The 18,637-nt window shown below is 52.4% G+C and overlaps 6 protein-coding genes across 6 annotated transcripts; 1 reads left to right on the top strand and 5 right to left on the bottom strand.

Annotated features, from left to right (window-relative positions):
- Window positions 1-151: 151 nt before the first annotated feature.
- On the bottom strand, window positions 152-2,194 carry CC1G_02507 (O-methylsterigmatocystin oxidoreductase; the record flags this gene model as incomplete). The annotated part of the gene is made up of 10 exons (XM_001832193.2): window positions 152-299; window positions 357-485; window positions 535-616; window positions 668-857; window positions 918-931; window positions 993-1,122; window positions 1,182-1,446; window positions 1,507-1,689; window positions 1,747-1,876; window positions 1,927-2,194. 10 exons carry the CDS (start codon window positions 2,192-2,194, stop codon window positions 152-154), a joined length of 1,539 nt encoding a protein of 512 aa, XP_001832245.2.
- Window positions 2,195-2,684: 490 nt separating this feature from the next.
- On the bottom strand, window positions 2,685-4,563 carry CC1G_02506 (O-methylsterigmatocystin oxidoreductase; the record flags this gene model as incomplete). The annotated part of the gene is made up of 9 exons (XM_001832192.1): window positions 2,685-2,943; window positions 3,009-3,137; window positions 3,199-3,280; window positions 3,333-3,522; window positions 3,581-3,594; window positions 3,656-3,785; window positions 3,840-4,104; window positions 4,157-4,339; window positions 4,397-4,563. The coding sequence occupies 9 exons, from the start codon at window positions 4,561-4,563 to the stop codon at window positions 2,685-2,687; spliced, it is 1,419 nt and encodes a 472-aa protein (XP_001832244.1).
- A 1,150-nt stretch (window positions 4,564-5,713) lies between these two features.
- CC1G_15166 (O-methylsterigmatocystin oxidoreductase) lies at window positions 5,714-7,875 on the bottom strand (the record flags this gene model as incomplete). The annotated part of the gene is made up of 8 exons (XM_002910481.1): window positions 5,714-5,966; window positions 6,029-6,114; window positions 6,383-6,541; window positions 6,612-6,803; window positions 6,874-7,138; window positions 7,196-7,378; window positions 7,436-7,595; window positions 7,629-7,875. 8 exons carry the CDS (start codon window positions 7,873-7,875, stop codon window positions 5,714-5,716), a joined length of 1,545 nt encoding a protein of 514 aa, XP_002910527.1.
- A 385-nt stretch (window positions 7,876-8,260) lies between these two features.
- CC1G_15165 (ferric reductase-like transmembrane component/FAD binding protein) lies at window positions 8,261-10,638 on the bottom strand (the record flags this gene model as incomplete). Its single annotated transcript, XM_002910480.1, has 7 exons — window positions 8,261-8,796; window positions 8,885-9,413; window positions 9,472-9,643; window positions 9,704-10,019; window positions 10,075-10,158; window positions 10,212-10,531; window positions 10,589-10,638. 7 exons carry the CDS (start codon window positions 10,636-10,638, stop codon window positions 8,261-8,263), a joined length of 2,007 nt encoding a protein of 668 aa, XP_002910526.1.
- Window positions 10,639-11,213: 575 nt separating this feature from the next.
- On the bottom strand, window positions 11,214-13,901 carry CC1G_02504 (hypothetical protein; the record flags this gene model as incomplete). The annotated part of the gene is made up of 1 exon (XM_001832190.1): window positions 11,214-13,901. The coding sequence occupies one exon, from the start codon at window positions 13,899-13,901 to the stop codon at window positions 11,214-11,216; it is 2,688 nt and encodes an 895-aa protein (XP_001832242.1).
- Window positions 13,902-14,388: 487 nt separating this feature from the next.
- CC1G_02503 (CAMK/CAMKL/GIN4 protein kinase) lies at window positions 14,389-17,840 on the top strand (the record flags this gene model as incomplete). The annotated part of the gene is made up of 3 exons (XM_001832189.2): window positions 14,389-15,303; window positions 15,350-16,646; window positions 16,753-17,840. 3 exons carry the CDS (start codon window positions 14,389-14,391, stop codon window positions 17,838-17,840), a joined length of 3,300 nt encoding a protein of 1,099 aa, XP_001832241.2.
- Between the last annotated feature and the right edge of the window lie 797 nt (window positions 17,841-18,637).

Below are 18,637 nucleotides of genomic sequence, written 5' to 3'. Positions count from 1 at the left end.
ATAAATCTATAAATCTCTAGACATTGCCCTACGAAGCTTGCAACAAGGCCACATGTTGCGGAGATCGAGGTACTATCTCCACCTCAAATGGCAAGGGAATTCTGAAACTGCATTCACTGCCAGTCACACCAACTGATTTGAGAAGACAGACTTACGAAATGAATGCGGACGAGGATTCGAGGTTTGGGCGCTTTTGGTTTCCATTCTTATCGAGGAAAGGCTTCACGTCGAAGCAAGAAATGAGCTGAGCTGCCAAGAACGTGAATGTGTCATTTCCGAAGAAACGACCTGGGCATATCCTTTGGCAAGTGTGAGCTAAGCGAGGTGGAGACCGACCGTCTCTACTGTGAGCTTACCTGCGACCATATCCAAATGCGGCAACGCTGGGATCTTGAACGTCCGGGTTCAGCTCGCCATCCTTTAGGAACCTCTCTGGCTTGAATTCGTGCGGCTCAGGATACACCTTTGGATCATGGAGAACAGCCCTGGCCAATACCTTAGACAACTTCAACACGGAAATAGGACGAAACTTACCATGAGTTCGGAAGAACGAGTGTGTTTGCTGGGATGAAATACCCATTGAGAGAATCGTCATTCCTGGACAAATGCGGGAGGGCTTCGCTTAGTCGTGAGTGAAATGCACTGCTGGACGAAGAGTTTCACCTACCGAGAGGACCAGTTACATGCCAGCGGTGACTCTCCCGGACGATGGCTTGGAGGTAAGGAAGCTGATCTATATCTTCATACGTCGGTAGCTTGAGCGGACCAACTACTCGATCAAGTTCTTCTTGGGCTTTCCGTTGGACCTCGGGATAAGACGCCAGGGCGAAGGCGAGACCATAAGCAGCACTAGCCATCTACATAGGATGGTATAAATGAGGCTGCCGATTATTCCCAGTCCTTGCCGCGATGCTTACCGTATCAGCACCAGCTAGGTAGGTAAATGTCAGTATGCTCCCTTTCGATACGTGGCTTGGATGGGCGACGCTCACCTGTGTATGCTTGTGCCACCGAGTCGCGAGCCAGCGTCTCTTGACGCGCTCGCTCGGGGTCACCCTCCTCCGGAAGCGCCTGGATGAGCTTCGTGGCAAAGCTGGTATGAGGACCCTGTGTTCCTTCTTTCTGTTAACAGCTTGTCAACAACCACTGATGCGACGAAAAAAAAAATAGAGCTACGATACCATTCTCTTCGTCGCATCCGCGAAAGGTTGTTGATGAAGATAGTCCGTCAATTTGGCGAGCTTCAACAACTCCCTCTTCCACCAAGCACCAGGGAACCAGGACGGAATGAACCGCATTGAGGGGATGATGTTGACCCACATACGCCCAGGGTTGGAATATTCGACGAATCCCAAGACAGCAGTATCGGCGGCGTGGATTAGGCGCTTGTTATAGTCCTTATCCACCGCTCCATACGTGAGTCGCATGATAATGATTCCCATGGCGCTAAACAGAGCCAATCCCCATTACAGTTTCATTTCCGCGAGAAGGTATCAACGGACTCACTTTCGAACTACGTCACGATATTCCTTCGGTCGTCCAATAAGGTCGCGCAGCATCGCAAGGAGCTCCTCTTGAACGACTGGTCGATGGTCCTCCAGATCATGGAAGAATTGATGGAATAGTCTTCGCCTGTCTCGCCATTCTGCCCCATAGTTCATGACCGAGAAGCTCCAACCAGACCGCATTCTGAGGGCGTACGGAAGTCACGAACAACGCCAGTGGAGAAGAGAAAGGGTCACGCACAAGTCGATAATGGGACTCCAGGAACGGTCAGAGTAGTTTACCGCGCGTTTGACAAGAAGGGCCTCGATAGTCTCTAGCGAATTCAGGACCAAAATCTTCTGTCCGAGCGCTTCCAGGTAGATTATATCTCCTGGTGTCGTCGTCAGCAAGAATAACAAGAAGAACTCGAGTAAAGCGCACCATATTGTTTCTTCCACTCGGCATACGTCTTCCACGGGTACTCGAATGGAATTTGTAGCAGGTTTCCAAGGATTGGCAGGCCTTTGGGTCCAGGAGGAAGTGGCAAGTTCCTTCTCCGTCTCCGAGCTTGAACATTTCGAATAACTCCGAGAATAGCGGCACAGAGGACCGCTGGGACGAGAAAGAGCCAAGCGCCATGTCGGCTGGCAAGATGTCGCGGTATATCCTCGAGAAGTGACAGCAGGGCAGCTGGGGATGTCACCGTCATTTTGGTGGAGGGGGGTTTACAGCATCATTTTGGACGGTCTTCTTATATTACATGTGTTGCGACAAGAAGCAGGGAAGGATGGCAGTGCTGCTCGAGGGAAGAAACGCGTGAGCTGGCGCTGATTTGGTGGTACGAAGACGTATTGCCCCGGTCAGTTTCAACTTTCGTCTCCATCCCTTGGTGATTCCGTGGAAAGCAAGTGGTACTAATAATTATGGAAGCTCTGTGAGAGGGAATGGTAGCATCAATCAAATATAGTCATTTGATAATCAACGAGAAGCTGATACGACACCGTTTAAAACTACTGAGGATGCTAAATTCTCATCCGTTTCAAATCTTGTCTTGGACTCGGTGCTTTCCTACCTTCTCTCACGGAAGTCAAAACACTCGAATCAGAAACGCTCAGGGCCGTGAACATTCGGTAAAGTACAGTGGGGACGAGAAGAGTCAAGCTTGGATTGTCCAGAAGTGCTCTATACCCCTTGAGACTTCAACAGGTCCAAATGTCGCTCGGACCGCGGAACGATATCGCAATCAAAAGGTAAAGGGTTGCTTGGCGAAAGAAATCAGCTGACAGGACAATGCGTCGAGAGTTGAACACGAACGAGATAAACGCAGAGGTCACTTCGTACTTGAGAGGCTTGGGGTTTCCAGCTTCATCAAGGGACGGGTCGACGTTGAAACAGGCGAGAAGTCGAGCCGTCAGAAGCGTGAAAGTGTCATTGCTCAGATGCCGGCCGGGGCAGATTCTGGCGATTCAGAGAGGGTGACAGTGAGTCCATCGCGCAGTGTGAGGTCATAGCTCAGCGCTCACCTCCGCCCGTAGCCGAACGCTGCTATCTCTGGGTCTGGAACAGCGGGGTTGATCTTTCCGTCCTTCAAGAACCGCTCCGGCTTAAAGTCGAAGGGGTCCGGAAAGACGTCTGGATCATGTAGGACAGCCCTAGTATGTGATGACAGGCTTCGTCGGTCACCCAGATGTACATTGGCATAGATTTACATACCACGTGTTCGGTATAACGATGGTCTTTGCGGGGATGAAATAACCATTGAAGACATCATCCTTGGTTGACAAATGCGGGAGACCTTCGAGATGTGGTCAGCATTCAGATACACTCAAAACGCAAGAGGAACGCACTCATCGGTGCCGATGTATGCCACCGGCTTACTTCTTTGACTATGGCTTGGACATAGGGCAAGTCTTTCACATCCGAAAATACAGGCAGTCTCTGCGAGCCAACAACTACATTGATTTCGTCCTGGGCTTTGCGTTGGACTTCGGGGTGCATTGCCAGCGCGAGGGCGAGGGCAAAAGCCGAGCTGGCAGTCTGGAAAATGAGTGAATGATCGGTAGTCGGGAATGGCGAGAATAGGAAGCAGACATACCGTGTCAGCACCAGCTAGCAGTTGCATTGATTCAGCACGAGTCGACACGCACAAAAAAGAATGGGAGACACCTACCAGTATACGCCTGAGCCGAAACATCTCGCGCCACGCGCTCTCGATAAGCGCAATCCAGGTCCCCTTCATCCGGAAGTTCTTGGATGGCCTGAATTGCGAGACTGGTATATTCACCCAATTTTCCAGATCTCTTGAAATGCAGTGAGCTTGAACAGGCTATTGAACGAACGTAACGAAGGCATACGACTCGCGTTTTGACATCGTCAAATGGCTTGTTGTGAATCATATCGTTCAGCATGGCCAGCTCTTCGAGTTTAGCTTTCCAACCTGCGCCTGGGAACCAAGAGGGAATATATCGCAGAGCAGGGATCGTATTGACGAAAAGGCGGCCTGGAGACGAATACTCCAAAAAACCAAGTGAAACGGCATCCCCCGCCTGCATCAAGTTTTTGTTATAATTTGCGTCGACTTCTCCGTACGAAAGGCGCATGATGATAAGTCCTAGGCACCTAAGTTGGAAGGCATCAGCGTCCTGGTAGCAGGTGCAATGTGAGGCCTCACGTTCGTGCTTCCTCCCTAAAGCTTTTAGGGTTGTCGGCAAGCCTTCTCAAGAATGAGAGCGTTTCTTCTTCGATCACTGGGTGATGATTTTCTGTACGGTAGAAGAACTGATGGAATAGACGGCGACGGTTCCTCCATTCCTGTCCGTAGTTCATAATTGCGAAGCTCCACATTGTTCTTACTCTGAATACGACTGAATTAGCCCGGAAATGAATGAAGCTCGACAATGCAAGCGCTTACAGCTCGCCAACGGGACTCCAAGAGCGGTCAGAGTAGTTCGTAGCTCTTTTCACGAACAGCTCCTCAATCAACTCGAGAGAGTTGAGAACAAGGATGCCTTTGCCCAGTGCTGTGAGATAGATCATATCACCTGCGGAGAGGTAAGTATGAGCGAAAGCAACGAGCATGATCAAAGAGGAGCAGCCTACCGTGCTTCTTCTTCCAATCATTATACACCAGCCAAGGGTGCTCCGCCGGGATTTGCAGAAGGTTACCAATGACAGGTAGACCTTTGGGCCCAGGCGGGAGCGGAAGGCCTTTTCTTCTGAGAGTTTGCTGTCGTAGATAAGCCGCCGCCGACGCGATCGCGCAGAGAGCCCCAAGCGCTACGCCTGTTGGCCACGGAGTGCTTTTCAGTACATGTGAGAAGAGTTGGCCAGCAATTGTAAACCGAGACAGCAAAGCTGTTGAAAACTCGTGAAGAAGGGAAATCATAGGGGACACAAGGCGCTTCAGATCATCGCAAGTCTTCTTATCTCCAGGCACTGCGAAGCTGTCGGAATATGTGGTGTCCCATTTGGAGTGAGAGTGGATGATATTGATCACAGATTGGAGACAAACATAACTTCTGAATTGTGGAAGAAGTCTATAAAGGCCCCTGCCGTTCTGCCAGAGGGTACATAAGTGCGACCAAGAGGCACTCTATTCCGACCCCCGCGCAGTCCTTCGACAAACGACACCGACTACTTGGATCCGAGTCAAGAAATGATGATGGAATGACGTTCGCTTGGGTGAAAAGTAGGTGCTTCGGAGTGAGAGGTTGGGTGAACAGGTGTCCGTGTATCCGAGTCTTGGTGGCCAGAGACAAATGTCAAAGAGAAAAGGTGGACACTGGACGGGCGCGCCTTCGCTGTCAGTACTAGTCACGTGTAATTCTCACAGCCACACGATAAGCGCCCGATTTTAAATTGCTGCGACCTGGAGACGCTTAGTAGAACCTTGAAGAGTGAACATTGCTGGGCTAAGGATGAATAAAAGCAGTACATACATACTTACGTGGAGAGTGGGTTCTCCAATTCTGATACACCGATTCTAACGAATTATACATTATACCGACCCAATCGCAATTTTACGGAGTTGATTGCGGAGTCCACATGCTTTGAAGGGGTAAACATGGTGATACTTTAAATAAATTGGGCTGAAGAAGGAATATGATGATTGTGTACGAAGAGCTACCCGGATCCCCTGTGCTTGGGGATGACAAAAGCAATTACATAGTACACCTCACAAGACCTCACACCCTGGAAGGAGCAATTCAGATTTGTTCTTGCAACAGGGCTAAATGGCTTGAAGAGCGAGGTACAACATTGCAATCAAACGGCAAGGGCGCCCTACACCACTCCGTAGATCAGTCTCTATCGCCGCTTGAACAAGGCGAAACACCAACGAAATGAAAGTCGAAGTCATTTCAGCGCTGATAGGCTTGGGGTTTCCGGCTTCATCAAAGGCCTGCTTGACGTTGAAACAAGCGAGAAGACGAGCCGCCAGAATTGTGAGAATGTCGTTACCCAGCTGGCGACCAGGACATACCCTGGAAGATCAGTACAGAGAGTGTAAGAGACGTCACGGTTGAGGGAGTATCTTGAATCTCACCTTCGCCCGTAACCAAATATCGCAACTTCAGGATCCAGGACGGAAGGGTTTAACTTTTCGTTCTCCAAGAACCTCTCGGGGCTGAACTTTTCAGGGTTCGGAAATACTGTTGGGTCGTGTAAGACAGCCCTGTACCACAAGATCCAAGGTAAGCAGCGGAAACACGTCAAAGAAATATGGGCAACCAACCATGAATTAGGAAGTATAACTGTCTGCGCTGGAATGAAGTACCCTGCAAAGACATCGTCATGCCTCGACAGATGCGGTAAACCTGAAACCTGGCGTCAGCTTTCCAACTCAAATGCAAGAGAATATGAATTTACTGAGAGGCCCAACAGGTCTCCAACGGCTCACTTCCTTGACAATCGCCTGAATGTAAGGCAGATGGTCCAAGTCGGAGAATTCAGGAAGTCTGTCTGAGCCTACGACCGCATCAATCTCTGCTTGCGCTTTTTCCTGAACGTCCGGGTGCAGAGCAAGTGCCACCGCGAGGACGTTTGCAGAACTTGCAATCTGAAGAGGGGTTAGTTTAAGCGAGGGAACCTTGAGTATTAAGTCTACCGTGTCAGCATCAGCTGGATACGGCGTTGTCGACAGAGACGATCAGCCATTCCGGAGCATGGAGAGGAATCGACCTGCACCCACCAGCATAAGCACCAGCCGCGACATCTCGAGCTACTCCCTCTTGACGAGGCCGTTCGGGGTCTTCTTCCGGTGGCAGGGTCTGAAGTACATTCGACATAAAACTAGGGAACTCCTCGCGTTTCCCAGATTTCTATAGTCAGAACCAACGATGGCATCCTCAGTCCCAACTCCAGCTGTTGCAAAAATCCGAAGGGTCTCACCGCTCTTTCAATCGCATCATCAAACGGTTGGCCATGGATATAATCGTTGATCACAGCCAGCTCTTCTAGCTTGGACTTCCATCCCGCGCCGGGAAACCAGGATGGCACATATCGCAAAAGAGGGAAGCTAGTAACCAGCAACTCGCCAGGGACCGAGTATTTCGTAAACCCTATGGCGACTGCACTGGCGGCATGGATCAAGCGCTTGTTGTACTCGTTATCCTCGGCCCCGTAGGTAAGTCGCATGATAAGGGTTCCTAGCATTCTAGCTCGGGATATATGAGCAATCACTAGGTTATTTCGGAGGGGCGGGGCCACTTACGTTCGCACTTCCTCCTTGTAACCCGTAGGTCTCTTAGTCAATTGCCGTAAGAAATTGCCGATCTCGTGTTCGATGAGCGGGTGGTGCTGTTCGCTGTGGTTGAAGAATTGGTGGAACACCCGTCTTCGTTCTCTCCACTCCGAGCCATAATTCATCAAACCAAACAGCCATCCAAATCTCATCCTATATGACCAAGGGTGAGTAATGGATAGAAGCAGCTGAAGTGCTTGGAAGACCCACAGATCAGTGATTACACTCCCAGCACGGTCAGAGTAGTTTGCCGCCCGTTTCACGAGGAGAGCTTCAATGGAAGCAAGCGAATTCAGAACGAGAATCCTCTGACCCAGCGCTTCAAGGTAAATTATATCCCCTTGTATTTGATCCTTGAGCTCCACTGACTCTTGTCAGGCCTCAGCAAGACGAATCCACGCACCATACGTTTCTTTCCAGCTATGATAAACCTTCCATGGCTGGTGAATAGGTATCTGAAAAAGGTTACCGAGGATGGGCAATCCCTTTGGACCAGGAGGAAGCGGCGCAGGCGTCTTGCGACCAGCTCGAAGGTTTCGACCGACTCGGAGGAGGACGACAACGCCAAGTATACCAGTCACAACGATCCACCACGGCACCCAGGAAGTCAATTGGTAGAAGGACGGGGGTCTACACAGTAAAGCGCTCATGAGGGCGCATACACACGGGAGGGATTTAGCTGGGAGTGGTGGCTGGTACGAAGGCGTTGAGATATATGGGTGACATTGTGTGATGCCTCGATACTGATAAGGTTACGTAGGCCTCCCTCAACGTGCTGGGTTAAGTCTGATCCAAACGTCAAACTTGTCCTCCTTTCGGGCGTTGCTTTTCAGCGCGATTCGTCCCATGATTATCGCGGTTGACTTTTCCCAATGCACATCCATCCATCCATAGTATTGTGACAGGGGGTAAAATTACAATGTACATCAAGGCCGTACCCATAAGAGCCCGACCAATTCAAAACAACATAGAACAAAGAAAACGAAAGAGAGAGAACCAAGTGTACACTCACAACCCACCGGGTTATGCAGACCCTTACAGCCCAAACACCTCCGTATGAACCCCAACAGGCCCAAGCTCCCTCCCCTCGCTATGAATCTGCAACCTCGCAACAGCATTCGCAGCCTCCCTCGTAAGGCCCTCGGGTCCACTCGCACAAACAGCCACACCACCACCCAAACCAACCCACGGAAGCCTATCCCTCACAGCCGGCTCAAACTCTACACTCTCATCCAAATCCGAGTTCTCAGATACACCAGTCGTCGCCGTCGCAGCAGTTGACGGGCGTTTCTTAACATCAGGAACCACCAACCCTTCCACCTTGATCTCCGTCGCTTTCACTCTCGCGTTGTCTGACCTCGCGTTGGAAGTCGAATTTGGAGGCGTGACGAGGTCTGTGAGGACATTGTAAATGGTCGGTCGGACGACTGTGACGTCACAGTTGGGAATCGGGGGGACGGCTTCTGGGTTGCACAAGCAGGTCACGTAGATCGAGATGTGAACAGCCAAGTCGGAGGATTCAGCCACCTTGGCAATGTCCATGAGAGCTGGGGCGAACCAATCAATTGAACCTAATCCGGGAGGAATGAACGAGATGGCATGTCAGATTTGGTCTAGTCTGAGGCACCAGGAACACAGTGAAAAGACAAGGGTACGCACCAAACGACCGGACACACCACGCAAACTCGATTCTCTTGGTGATCTCTCCACCTCGTCGGCGCAACTTGACACACCGTCCTACGATATCGTCAAGTAATCCGATCGTGAACGTAGCACCAGCACCACCAGCGAAGAGCAACACAGTCTCGTATCGTCCAAGGTCGACACTGCATCCACCATAAGGACCATCAATCATCACCTGTACAGGTACCTGCAACGACGGAGCATTCTCTTTGGCGTCGTTCGACGACTCTGGAGTGACTGCGGGCTTCTCCTTCTTGCCACACTCATCCTGCTCTTCCATCACCTTGGCAGTCTCCCGCGCATAGTCGTTCAACGCCTTGGTCCAGTCACCCATAACTCTGGCACCGAGGTTGATCCCTGCCGGAAGGGAGGTGACGCATGAGAGACCAGGTGGAGCGGTGAAGATGGAGAAGGGGTGCGATTCGAAGACTCGTCCTGAGGAGAACACGCGTAGGCGGACGTGTTGGCCTGCTACCCAGCCATCTGAGCAATCAGGAATGTGGACCTAAGAAATAGAGTAAGTCCTTGGCAGTTATGGCATCTCGAAAGAAGGCAGAACTCACCAACGTCATCTGGCTATTCACAGGCGACAACAACGCATCCTTAATCCTCGTCCTGAACATACGCAACATGAGGTCCAAGCCGTAGAATGCAAGCGGGGGATAGATCCATGGCGAAAGGTAGTTCGCACTGTGGTAGCACAATGCAACGAAGAACGACACGAATGCCAAGATGCTGGAAAACAAGGCATTAGTAAGGTCATTCAATCCATGGGAATACCAAACCAGTACGCACTGGATGACATTGAACAACTCGTAGTACCACCTGCGCAGCGGGCGCAACGACGAGATGACCATAATACACAGCACACCGAACGCCGCTAGACCCGTATCCTCCTTGCTCTCTCCAGTGATGGGGTTCCCGATACGCTTGTGGTTGAGGATCCAGAGGACACCGTGGATGAGGGAGCATAGGAAGATGGATCGACCTGCCCATTTGTGGATGTAGTTGAGTTTTTCGTAGCCGTGCCCTGGGCCTAGGATGAGCGAAAGCACCGAATTCTTCGTCGCGAAAAGGAAGACCACGGGAAGCTGTGCGAGTGCGATGTAACCTAACCACCATCTCTCGTCAACATCACAACGACCAGTAAACCTCGAGGTACTCACCTGGGCGATTGGAGTTCTTGGATAGCGTAGCATCCGTAACGATGCACACAACCACAGTAACGAGGTATCCCACAATGAGAATCACTATACGCCCATTCATCAGTCGCTTCCCCTGCCCTGATCTTTACACAACGCACCTTGCCCAGCATTAACCTCCAGTCCAGGCAACGACCACCACAGCACACTCGCGACCCTATTCAACACCGCCTCCAGCTTTCTTGCTGACACACTCTTGCCAGCCCCATCAACCCTCCGCTGCTCTTCACGCACTCCAGCTGACAGCGCCTGGTACCTCGTCTGGCCCCAACTCTCCGAGATCCCAAAGACACCCTTGAACGCCCGCCCAGTCTTGATAGCCCTCACAAACCTAGGAACCGACACCACAACAGCAAAAGCGAGCACAGACGTCCACACTATTGTAAACGTTTCTTGCCAACCGTGGTCGATGAGCGCCAGCCTACCCTCACCGCGATTAATCCAAAGTACCAACAATAAAAAACCACAAGCTGCTCACTGCGGGGTCTTAAACTCGTCCGGAACCGAAGGAGGCTTGCCAAACGACATTTCAAAGTCGAAGTGAGCACAGGCACGGCCTACGCACAACTAGCAAAACCTTCTGAAGCCTGGGGATATTGCGGGGAAGGTACAAATCCGAAGTCAAGCCGTCAAGCGTCTGCCCAGATGCCAGAAACGGGCTAATTACCCCTGGAGCGCGGTTCTTCCCACAGCGCTGAATATGGAAGGCAGTCGGTCATCACCGGAATGATCGGAGTACGGCCTTGTCCCCGGAGTCCGATCCGTGCCGTTTGATGCTCGGCAAGCCGCGATTCGGAGTGGCAAAGAGCAAGGTGGTCAAAGTGAGCGAAGCGCGGGTCTGACTGAAGACAGCGTTCGGGCGTCTGTGAGTAATAGAGAGGGGTATTATACAGTTATAAGTAAGGCTAATCTATGCGAGTAACGAAAGCTTTTTATCAGGATGTGGCGATAGTTGCAAGGATCTCCGGATGAGTCTAAGCGAGCGACAGGGGGAAAACGATATGATGGCGCTAGAAACGAGCGAAGGCAACAGTAACAGGAAACCAGGACCTAGAATTCGACATTAGACGTCTCCACGATGACCCGATCCATGGTCGACATACCTAGGCCTGAACCTGCACATTCGCGTCAGAAAATGCCTCTAGCTCCTTCTCCTTCGCCTTCATGCCTTTCGCCCATTTCTCCGCCCTCCTCTGCCGATACATCGTCAAAAGACGATACTGTTCATCAAATTTCGCATCCTCCCCCTCCCTAACATCATACTTCTTCTTCATCATCAAATCCACCTTATCCGCCCAACTAAACAAGCCGGCCTCCACAAGCCCCGCGATAACGGTCTTGTACAACACAGCATCAGGTATCACAACATGCGCTTCGTTCCTCCTCGACACAAACTCCTGGCCCTTCTCCACCAACGCCGAAACATCCCACTCCGTCGCCTTCTCCTCCCGGTACTTCTTCCCCTGGAAATAGTAGAGCTGCGCACGCCTATGCCTCTCCAACCGATTGATCAGGGCTATAGCTGTCCGCCAATCGCCCAACCGCGCATAGGTCCCAGCAAGTTCGGTAAGATGATGAAGACCCGGCGTGAGCCCCAGCGAAACCATGTCGTATATCGCCTCCTCCGCACCGTTCTTCCCCAGACCCCGCAAGAAGGGTGTGAAACTCCAGCTGCTAATTGGGTTGGCATTCTTCCGAGCCCAGTTGACAGCGAGGGTCTTGATACCCATATCCTCCAATTCGGCGTCCACGTCCCTCCCATCCCGCGCGATCTGTACGAGTTTACCGTACAACGCTTCGAGGTCTTCCGAGCTTTGCTGGATGGAGGCTAGAGCGCGCCAAACAAGCGCGCAGTGCTCCTTCGCAGGCCACAACTTGACGTTCGACGTCGCAGGATTGAAATTGTGCAGGCCGATTTCATGAATCCGGCGTCGTGGGGGTTTGCTGCTCCCCGAGCTCGAGCTCAAGATCTGCTCCTGCCCCCCGTCCGAACCGCCACTCCTCGCCACCTCCAACACTGTCTTCACCGGCACGCCGACCAAGTAAAAGTGTTCCACAAAAGTTCGGATGACGGTAACCGGGGACTCCATCCGGTGGTAGTGCAGCATTTCAGCAGTGAGGAGGTTGGATGCGAAGGGCATGTTGTATTTGAGGGCTTTGGCAAGGAGGAGGGTGAGGCCAAAGGAGTGGCCGCTTGCGAGGTAGTTCTCGAGGTAGGCTGCGAGGGTTAAGGGGTGGTAGAGGTCGGCGTGGCCGTTGATCTGAGCCTTGAGTGTCCGCAGTGATGGAACGAGTTCCCGAATCGGTAGTGTATCGGGGTAGGGTATCAGGTTGCGGTCGCGGGATTTAATCGAAGGCGCTGGTGCGGTTACTTGCTTGCCCAAGGCCTCCACATATTTAATGACCTCGTCTTTCCGAGCTTTCACGATTTCCAGGTACGCCATCCACATCGCGGGTCTGTCGCGGTTCAATCTCCGGATGACAAGGTCGTGAATGCCGAGGGAAAGATAGGCGTTGGTTTTAAAGGGGTCCAGGAATAAGGGCATTATCCGGTGGAACTCTCCACGCTCGAGTAGCGACCGCACCGCCACACCTCTTGCCAATCCCATCATCATCCTGCGTCGGTGGTCGGCAAGCTTAGGCTCCGCATCCGCCCAATACTTGGCATTCGCTTCCTCAAAATCGTGAAGGAATTCTTCGGCTTCGTCCGGAGAACCGTAGAGGAAAACAGAGCGACAGGCGTCCTTGTAGACCTGGCTGGCGAAACCCTTGGAGGCGAAGAGGACTGCGGCCTTCTGAATCAAGGGAAGGTGGGTGAGTGGGGAAGTAAAGATGAGATTTGCGAGTTGCTCGAGCTCGGCTGGAAAGGATTGAGTCATATGAGTGGTGGGAAGCAGTCGGAGCCAGGTGAAAACGGAATCTTCCTTCTCCGCGATGGAGGCAGACTTGTCGAGGGACTGCATGGCCTTCAGCGCGTCTGCTGCCGGTTTAGCGTAGGCGAGGGAATAGGGAATATCTGCACCCATTGACTGCAGCTCCTGGAGTAGTTCGTGTGCGTAGGTGTAGCGACCGTCGCTAACCATTTGTTCGATCACTTTGGTGGTACTGTGGTCGAGGGACTCCATGTTTAGGTAGACGTATTCGGAGCTCTGTTCCTCGAACACGTCGCCTGCGATGGGTTCTGGAAGGGTAGACGGAAGCGACTGCTCGATCATGTCCATGATTCCAACGACGGGGTGCTCTTTCTGCTCGACCTCAACTGCCTTGTAGTCCTGCACGTCCTCCTCGAACACCTTGTCGACGTCGATGACGAGGCCTTTGAACGTCGTGAGGGCAATGTTGACGTCGCGGTGCCATTGCGCATACTCCAGCGCGGAAAACCCAGATTGGACGATGGGGGCAATCTCGGAGAAGACAAAGTCACCATAGCCCTTCTTGGCGCAGAGAAGGCCCAGTCGCTTGACCAAGTCCAAGTGGGCTTTCTTGGTGTTGGCGAGGATGGCTTGGAATGGGGTCGAAGGGGCTGTGTTGGCGTTGGGAAGTGTTTCAAGGATGCGGAAGAAGATGTTGATGTTGGATTCCTTGTTTTTTCGCGATCCTACTGCTCCGCGGAAGAGTTCGGCGACCAGTTGCTCCCCTCCGTTCCTCGCAACCGCATCTGACAACATTTCAGAGACGGCCTCCACCTTTCCATCCTTCATCCACCGAACTGCTTTTTGCCCTTCAGTCGTCGTGGTGAGAAGTTGTGAATAGTCCCGGGTGCTGGTGGATGGTGCTGGTGTTCTGGGCATCGAGGTCGTGTTCTGTTCATTGTCGGCGGCGACGTTCTGGGACGCGGCAATGCTAATGTTCCGTGGTGTATGTCGCCATTGTGAGGCCAGTGAACGGGTGAGCGAGCGACAACCTTGTTGAGACGCTCGCAACATTGGCCACGGAGGTGAAGCAGTCAGAGCCAATAATGACCAGTGTCCAGAAATTCTCGATGCCAAGCCAACAAATTGGTCAGCAGGCGCCCACAAGGTTGCGCCCCATTTCCAGTGTTCACAACTTGTCGCATTCAAGACAGCGCAGAGAGGCTGTTCTTTAGAAGAACAGCATACGTTCTGAAGAACTGGTCCAATGTTCATTCGAGAGGGTTTCAGCGATGCTGGGTGGGGGATATGTCGCACGTGATGACGCATGGGCCGGGTGATTTTGAATCTTGTGGCTGACGGTGATTTCTGAATCCTGGTTTCTCTCTCTCCGCTGGCCGTAGAAGGCGTCTGACATCGTACCGCCATGCAGAACAGTCAAGACAGCCCGCCTCGCGCACCTCCTATTCAGTACAATGCCCCACTGGGAACTCGCTGGGCAAAGGAAAAGGCCGCCGCTGGGGGCTCAGCAGCCTTCGATCTCCCTTCAGATCCAAAGTCTATCGGTCCCTGGATCCTGGGCGAATGCATCGGCAAAGGCGCTTCTGGTCGTGTAAAGATTGCCCGCCACCAACGAACCCGCCAGCTTGCAGCCGTCAAGATCCTCCCCATTGCACCGTTGGTCAACTCCAGAGCCTCTCTCGCCACCCAGCAGGCCAAATCCGAAAAGCAGCGTCTCGGCATCGACCGCGAAATCACAATGATGAAACTCATGAACCATCCCAACATCATGCGCATCTACGACGTCTACGAGGGCGAGAAGGAGCTCTTTCTCGTTCTCGAGTACGTCGAGGGTGGCGAGCTCTTTGACTTTTTGGTCAACCGCGGTCGTCTTCCACCGAGCGAAGCTCTTCTCTATTTTCGACAGATCATCTATGGTCTCAACTATGCACATACCTTTTCCATCATCCACAGAGATCTCAAGCCCGAGAATATCCTCATCGCCTCTCTCGACCCGCCTGTCGTCAAGATTGCCGACTGGGGCATGGCGGCCTTTGCTCCCCCTATGCTCCAACTCGAAACTAGTTGTGGATCTCCTCACTACGCCAGTCCCGAGATCGTCAATGGAGAAAAGTACTTTGGAACGGCAACGGATATCTGGAGCTGTGGTGTCATTCTCTATGCTCTCTTGACTGGCCGACTTCCCTTTGACGACAAAAACGTTCGCACTCTACTCTCCAAGGTCAAGAGCGGCAAGTACGACATTCCTTCTTGGATGGATCCCATGGCCAAAGACCTCTTGACCAAAATGCTTGTCGTAGACGTTCACAAACGCATCACGGTATGGATTACCGTCCTTGAGTAGTTCTTTGCTGACCGCTTTCCAGATTCCAGACATTCTTGTCCACCCATGGTTCGTCAAGGGTCCGACATCCACCTCGCAACATACTATGGACATTACTTTGGCTCAACCTCCACTACCCCCTTCTCCTAGTACTCTGGCGCGCCCCATTGCTTCTCCTGATCTCATTGACCCTGAACTCTTTGCCTCGTTGCGTATCATCTGGGGACGACACGCCGATCCCGACGGCGCTGCCATCCAACAAGACCTTTGTTCCCCCGCAGGTCAAGGGCTACACGCCAAGGCATTCTACTTCCTTTTGGACAGATACAGAGAAGAATCACTTCGCAACCGGTCTGATGACGCTGCGGATAGGATACAAACTCCACGTTCTGAAACTGAATGTCAATCGGACAAACTCTATCTTGGCTGGGACCTCGATCAAACTCGTGCACGCAGGAGCCTCGAGGCTGTCGTGAACACTTCATCTCCGGCGGACAAAGCTGTCTCACCCTACAGATCGACCACGCCCGCGAATGAACCCTTTACTGCGGATGATCCACGATCCAATGAATTGGTGCTGCCTACTGCGTCTCGCTCAGCCCATCAGTCCATTCGACATCCGATGGATACGCGAAAGAGGCAAACGACACATTCTTACTCTACGACATCTACGGCAACCTCCGCGACCCGGAGTACAGCTTCTTCGATAAACACTATCAGCTCTCCTCGGTCTGCCATTCCCAAGCGCGGGTATACGCATTCGATGACCCACGGCCAAACACGAAGTTCTCATGAGAAACGACGTGCGACTGACCCGAGTATCCAGTCGATGCCTGGAACGCCTATACCGACCACACGACACCCCAACCTCCTCGGAGAAGATCGATCGTTCTTGAAGGAGCTTCAGCGTCGTGCATCAGCTGTACCATTCCATGCATCCGTGCACCCAGGTCGGGTCCCGCCGCCGTCTTTGATGGACGTGGACTCTTCTGCGGTCACGTTGAGACAGTCCATGGTCGAACGTTCCGATCTCCGTGAAAACGTGGATAGACCTGGGGCGGTTAGAACTGACGTTTCAGTTATTCCATCTGACAACCATATCCACCACCGGCAATCTACTCGTCGTCGTGCCTCACTAGACGCCGAAAAGGAGAACGCCATGGCTGTCGATGATGGGTGGACTCACGTCGAAACCGAGTCTGCTAATGCTCATTCTCGACCTAGTCCTTTCGGCGTAACGACCAATCGGGAGGTTGGACGAGATGTGGTCAACACGCCGGAGACCACCCACTCCATTCCGAGCGCCAAAACCAAAAAGGAGAAAGAAAGGAAAAGTCGACGTAAGTACCCGCTCCTGTCGGTCCCCCGAGTTATTGGCCCCTGGATAGATATCACCGGCATTTGGAAATACCTTTACTCACGAATGCCGAATTTGTCATTTTACAGCGCCGCCGATTGAATTACCGCCCATCCATCAGCGTCGCACTTTGGTTGGTTCCTCTTTCCATACGCCTTCTCCGGGCCTCCATGGTGGTACTGGGACTGCCCATACTGGTAGTACGAGCAACAGGATTATGGCCTCCCCTGTTGTCGGCGAGTTCAAAGGCTGGTTCTCGAATTTGTTCAACTGGAAGAGCCACTCTGCTCATCCTCCCGCCTCTGTCTTCTACTCCCCAGAAGACATCCCCAAAACTCGCGAAATGACGCTCCGGTTCTTCCAGAGTCTCGCTTTTGGCATTTCTCGTGTTATTCTGGATCTTAACGCCGACAGCAGTGAGATTTATCATTGTCGATTGGACCAGAGCGTGGTTGATCTTGCTACGAATACGACGCTGAAACCTGTCCGGTTGAGGGTGGAGTTTAGTCTTGTTGTTCCTGCTAGTCCTGGGCCCACTACTGGTGGTGGGACTGGTGCTATGACGAGCTCGGCTGGGACTACGCCGACGCCTACGCCGACCACTGCTACCTCGGAATTCTGGACGTTTACTACTGGGCAACTTCAACAACATGCGCAACAGCCGTTGGATCCTAGTTCCAACACCTTTTTGAGCGCTGGGACGGCTGGATTTGGAGCGAGAGCGACTCGGAATAGTCTTGCTGCACTTGGTCGGACGGCTTCGAATGCGATTGGGCATCACCATCAAAGTCACCATCATCATCATCATCTTCACCATCATCCTACTGTAAATACGACCTCAGCTACTACCACTACTACGGCTCCTACCTCAGGTGGGCAGGGTGCTACGGTCAACGCCAACGCAACGGCTCTGCTCTCGACACACTGGGAGATGCCTCTCGGCTGTGCGTGTGTGATTGTGATGACGTTTGAGAAGGGGTCGGGGTCTGCGTTTAGGGCGGTTAAGCAGCGGTTGCAGGATATGTTTTCGGATTCGCAGGTGGTTGGGTCGGGTGTAGGCGCGGGTGTGGGTGTGGGTGCAGGTGGGGGTGTTGGGGCGGGAGGAGGCGCTATTTCGCCGACGTGTTTCAGTCCTGTTTTGACTGCTGCTGGTGGTGGGGATCGGATGGTGATGTAGGATGGATTTCGATTTGGATGAAACGGGATTTTATTTGGGAATTCGGGAAAACGGAATTGGGTTGGAGTTTGACATAGCCAGGCGGAGTGGCCGGGATGTGGGACGGTAAGCGGTCTCACTGGGCGAGGTCGCGGATCTTGGGACGGATGGGGGATGCGGCTAGGAGGCGCCTAGTTTGGGACGCACGTTTCGGAATTCGACATACAGATGATGGAGATTCCCACAGACTATACGACTATACAGCTACGACGGTATTTACAATCTATTTGACACAGTTTTGGTACTATCTTCTACCGTCCATTCAGACCCAGGTTGCGGGATGTGAGAAGGGCGTTTTGCACTACCTGCCATTTGACGTTTCCGCAGTTTTTGAGTCTAGAATGCGTTGCTTGGGGTGACAATCATCGCGGCTGTGTCGTCCTTGTCAAGTCAAAGAGATTGGACGTCGTGGACGTGGGTTCCCGAGCACTTAAATTCACCCTCCATCCGATTTCTCCTAGAGGAAAGGAGTGGGAAGCTTGGGCTGATAGTAAGAGCTGATAGTAAGTACGGCCACTACTGCCCAGGTCTGTGGTTCTCAAAAACCGCTATCGTCACCAAACTATCAAATACATACGGATGTATGTCGCCCGCGATTGGCCTGCCTTGTCTCTCAGAAAGGAAACATCGGGTCCGACAAGTAGGCGAGATGGAAGCATGAATGGAAATATATGAATACGCCTTAGCTGTGGGATTGTGACAGTTGCTTTTTGAGATGGGAAAGGGAGTTTCGCCGAAGTGGGCTCTGATCAGTTCTT

The sequence above is a fragment of the Coprinopsis cinerea genome (genome assembly GCF_000182895.1).
Source record: "Coprinopsis cinerea okayama7#130 chromosome 9 map unlocalized cont3.9, whole genome shotgun sequence".
In the NCBI taxonomy this organism is placed as follows: domain Eukaryota; kingdom Fungi; phylum Basidiomycota; class Agaricomycetes; order Agaricales; family Psathyrellaceae; genus Coprinopsis; species Coprinopsis cinerea.
The sequence above is the reverse complement of the archived record's forward strand: the minus strand, read 5'-3'. Positions and strand labels throughout refer to the sequence as shown.